This window comes from Condylura cristata, unplaced genomic scaffold (assembly GCF_000260355.1).
Source record: "Condylura cristata isolate star-nosed mole 26May11 unplaced genomic scaffold, ConCri1.0 scaffold00009, whole genome shotgun sequence".
Classification (NCBI taxonomy): domain Eukaryota; kingdom Metazoa; phylum Chordata; class Mammalia; order Eulipotyphla; family Talpidae; genus Condylura; species Condylura cristata.
Genome location: NW_004567110.1, coordinates 65,030 through 67,405, shown reverse-complemented (window position 1 = coordinate 67,405; position 2,376 = coordinate 65,030). Strand labels below are relative to the sequence as shown.

At 69.6% G+C, this 2,376-nt stretch overlaps 1 protein-coding gene across 1 annotated transcript in view; it reads right to left on the bottom strand.

The window, feature by feature from the left end:
• CENPBD1 (CENPB DNA-binding domains containing 1) overlaps window positions 1–169 on the bottom strand; it is a 4,945-nt gene extending 4,776 nt beyond the window's left edge. The window contains 1 exon segment of the mRNA XM_012722842.1: window positions 76–169. Within this exon segment, the coding sequence (XP_012578296.1) occupies window positions 76–169 (94 nt within the window).
• Between the last annotated feature and the right edge of the window lie 2,207 nt (window positions 170–2,376).

Sequence of the window (2,376 nt, the reverse complement as noted above, 5' to 3'; positions counted from 1 at the left end):
TACCCCGGGGGAGGGACACGGGGTGCCAGCGGGGGCTGCCCCTTCCCTTCCCGGCCGTTGCATAAAGTTCCTCACGCGGAGGGTCTCGCCCCGGGGTCCGCTTTGTTGCGATGCTGCGCGTGCGGAGCCTGTTTAGAGCGGGCAGGCTTGGGGGTTCTGGGGGCCCCATGCCTGCCCTTCACACCCCTCCCCTCACAGCCCGGGGCGTGCGCCTCCCTCACATCTCCTGTCCCCCATCGCACTCGGGCAGCACACACCCTGCGCCTGGCGGGTCGGGCCTCCGTGCCTTCCCCTGTGGGCACTGGTGACCCTCGTGTGCGCTGGGGCGCTGCGACCCGGAGGCTCTTCTCCGTTAAGGTTGGGGCTTGGGGGGGTTTTTTTGGGGAGCCCGCAGCATCTGGCTTCGCAGGCGCAGCCCCTCGCCCCGGGCAGCAGCAGGGAGGACACCCCTGGTGTCCGGTGCCGTCGGGTCAGGAGCAGCCCCGTCGAGTGTGGACGCAGTGTGGGGGGACCCTGGCTGACCCTCGGCTTGGGCGGGGGGTGACGCGGTCCCTGGGCGGGCGCAGCACCTGCTCCTGCAATGGCGGCTTCCTGAGCGGCCCCATCTGGGGACACCAGTGGACGGGAAACTTCCAGGCGTCCTCGACACTGGGGACAGCGGGAGGGGCTGGCCAGAGGCAGAGTCGGGAAGTGCCTGCTCCTTGGGGTGCTGGCCCTGGGGGTGAGGGGGCAGCAGGGTGGGGCCCTGGTGGGGGGGCAGCAGGGTGGGGCTCGCGCACCCGCAGGTCGCTGTGGCTGTGAGAGCGGGTGGGTGGCAGCAGGCTCTGCTCGGGCTTTGCCTGGCAATGCCACTCCCGCGAGCGCGGCCTTGGGTGGAGGAGGCAGGCGGGGGTCCCCAGAGCGCCTCGGGCCCTGTGAGTGGGGGAGAGACTAAACCAAAGGACAAATAGAGAAGGGGGAGATCCCAGCGACGCCCCTTCTGCTGGAGCCCAGCGGGGCTCCCTACTGGTAGCAGACCCGGTGGCCCTGGCTGGGGCCTTTGGCCAGGCACATTTCCAGGTAACCCCACGAATGCTCAGCTTGTGTGGGAGCTGCCTGCTGAGCCCACTCTCCTCCCTGTACCCAGTGCCCCAAGGGGGCAGAGGACCACAGCCGTGGCCTTGGTCACCCCAGGTCTGGCTGGGTGGTGTTGGTGCCCGCGTCTACATGATTTTTCTTTTAAGATTTAGTTATTTATGGCCCTCCCTGGTGGTGCAGTGGGCTGAAGCTCAGCAGCATGAGGTCCAGCCCCAGCCAGGGAGGGACCCCAGGGCGCAGCAGACCCCCCTGGCCCCCGCTGCCCCCTCAGCAGTGGGTTTCAGTGGATCCGCCTGTCCTGCTCCCCGCTCTGTCTCTGGGGCGCCTTCTCACTGCCCCTGCACCTCTAGTCTATACCCCAGTTCTCGTTGCATAAATAAATACATCTTTAAAAAAATATTATGCACACAAGAACTGGGGTGCAGGCTAGAGATGTGGGGGTGAAAGGACTCCCCAGAAAGAGTGGGGAGAAGAGCAGGCGGATCCACTGAAACCCACTGCTGAGGGGGCAGCGGGAGACGGGGGGGCCTGCTGCATCCTGGGGTCCCTCCCTGGCCGGGTCTCACTCAGGCTGGGGGCTGCCGATAGCACCCCAGGGCTGGCGCTGCTGTGTTGTGTTCAGGGAGAGGCACCCCCACCCTGGCGCCTGGCGTGACCCCACGAGCGGGACAGGCCTTGGGCTCAGGCTGCTCCGAGCCGCCCCCCGCAGGCCCTGGCCAGGGTCTCCCCTGCTGGGGCGGAGCCACCTGCCTGGCCTGGCAGGGAGCCCGAGTTCCTGGGGCCCCCCCCCCGTGTTGGGTTGGCGCGGGGGGGGGCTCGTGCCGGCCAGAGCTGGGGTACAGAGGGGCCCCCCCACAGCTGGCCGGGGGACACAGGCCCGGGGCGCTCTCCCAGCCGCTCCTGTCCGGCGTGGACGCCGGGTCCCTGTTTCGGCCGGCGCCCGTTTCTGCACAGGGACAGCGCGGAGGTGACTGGGGAAGAGCCGGCCCCGCCCCCCTCACCCCTGCGGGCGACCCCGCCCCCCCATGGCCTGCTGCGGGGGCCTGGCCAGACCACCCCCTCGCCCTTGGGGCGCCGTGTGTGGCCAGGGTGCTGTGTGTGGGAGCCCAGCTGGGGGACGCACGCTGCCCAGTCAGTGGGGAGCTGGCGGCCGTGTCCACACACCCAAGGCGCTCCGCTGTCCCCGGGCTGCCGTGGCGGGTCCCTGGCCGGCCCCCGACGTCAGAGGCAGCTGTCAGCCTCGGCCCCGCCGATGTGGCTCCTCACGCGGAGGGTCTCGCCCCGGGTCCGCTTTGTTGC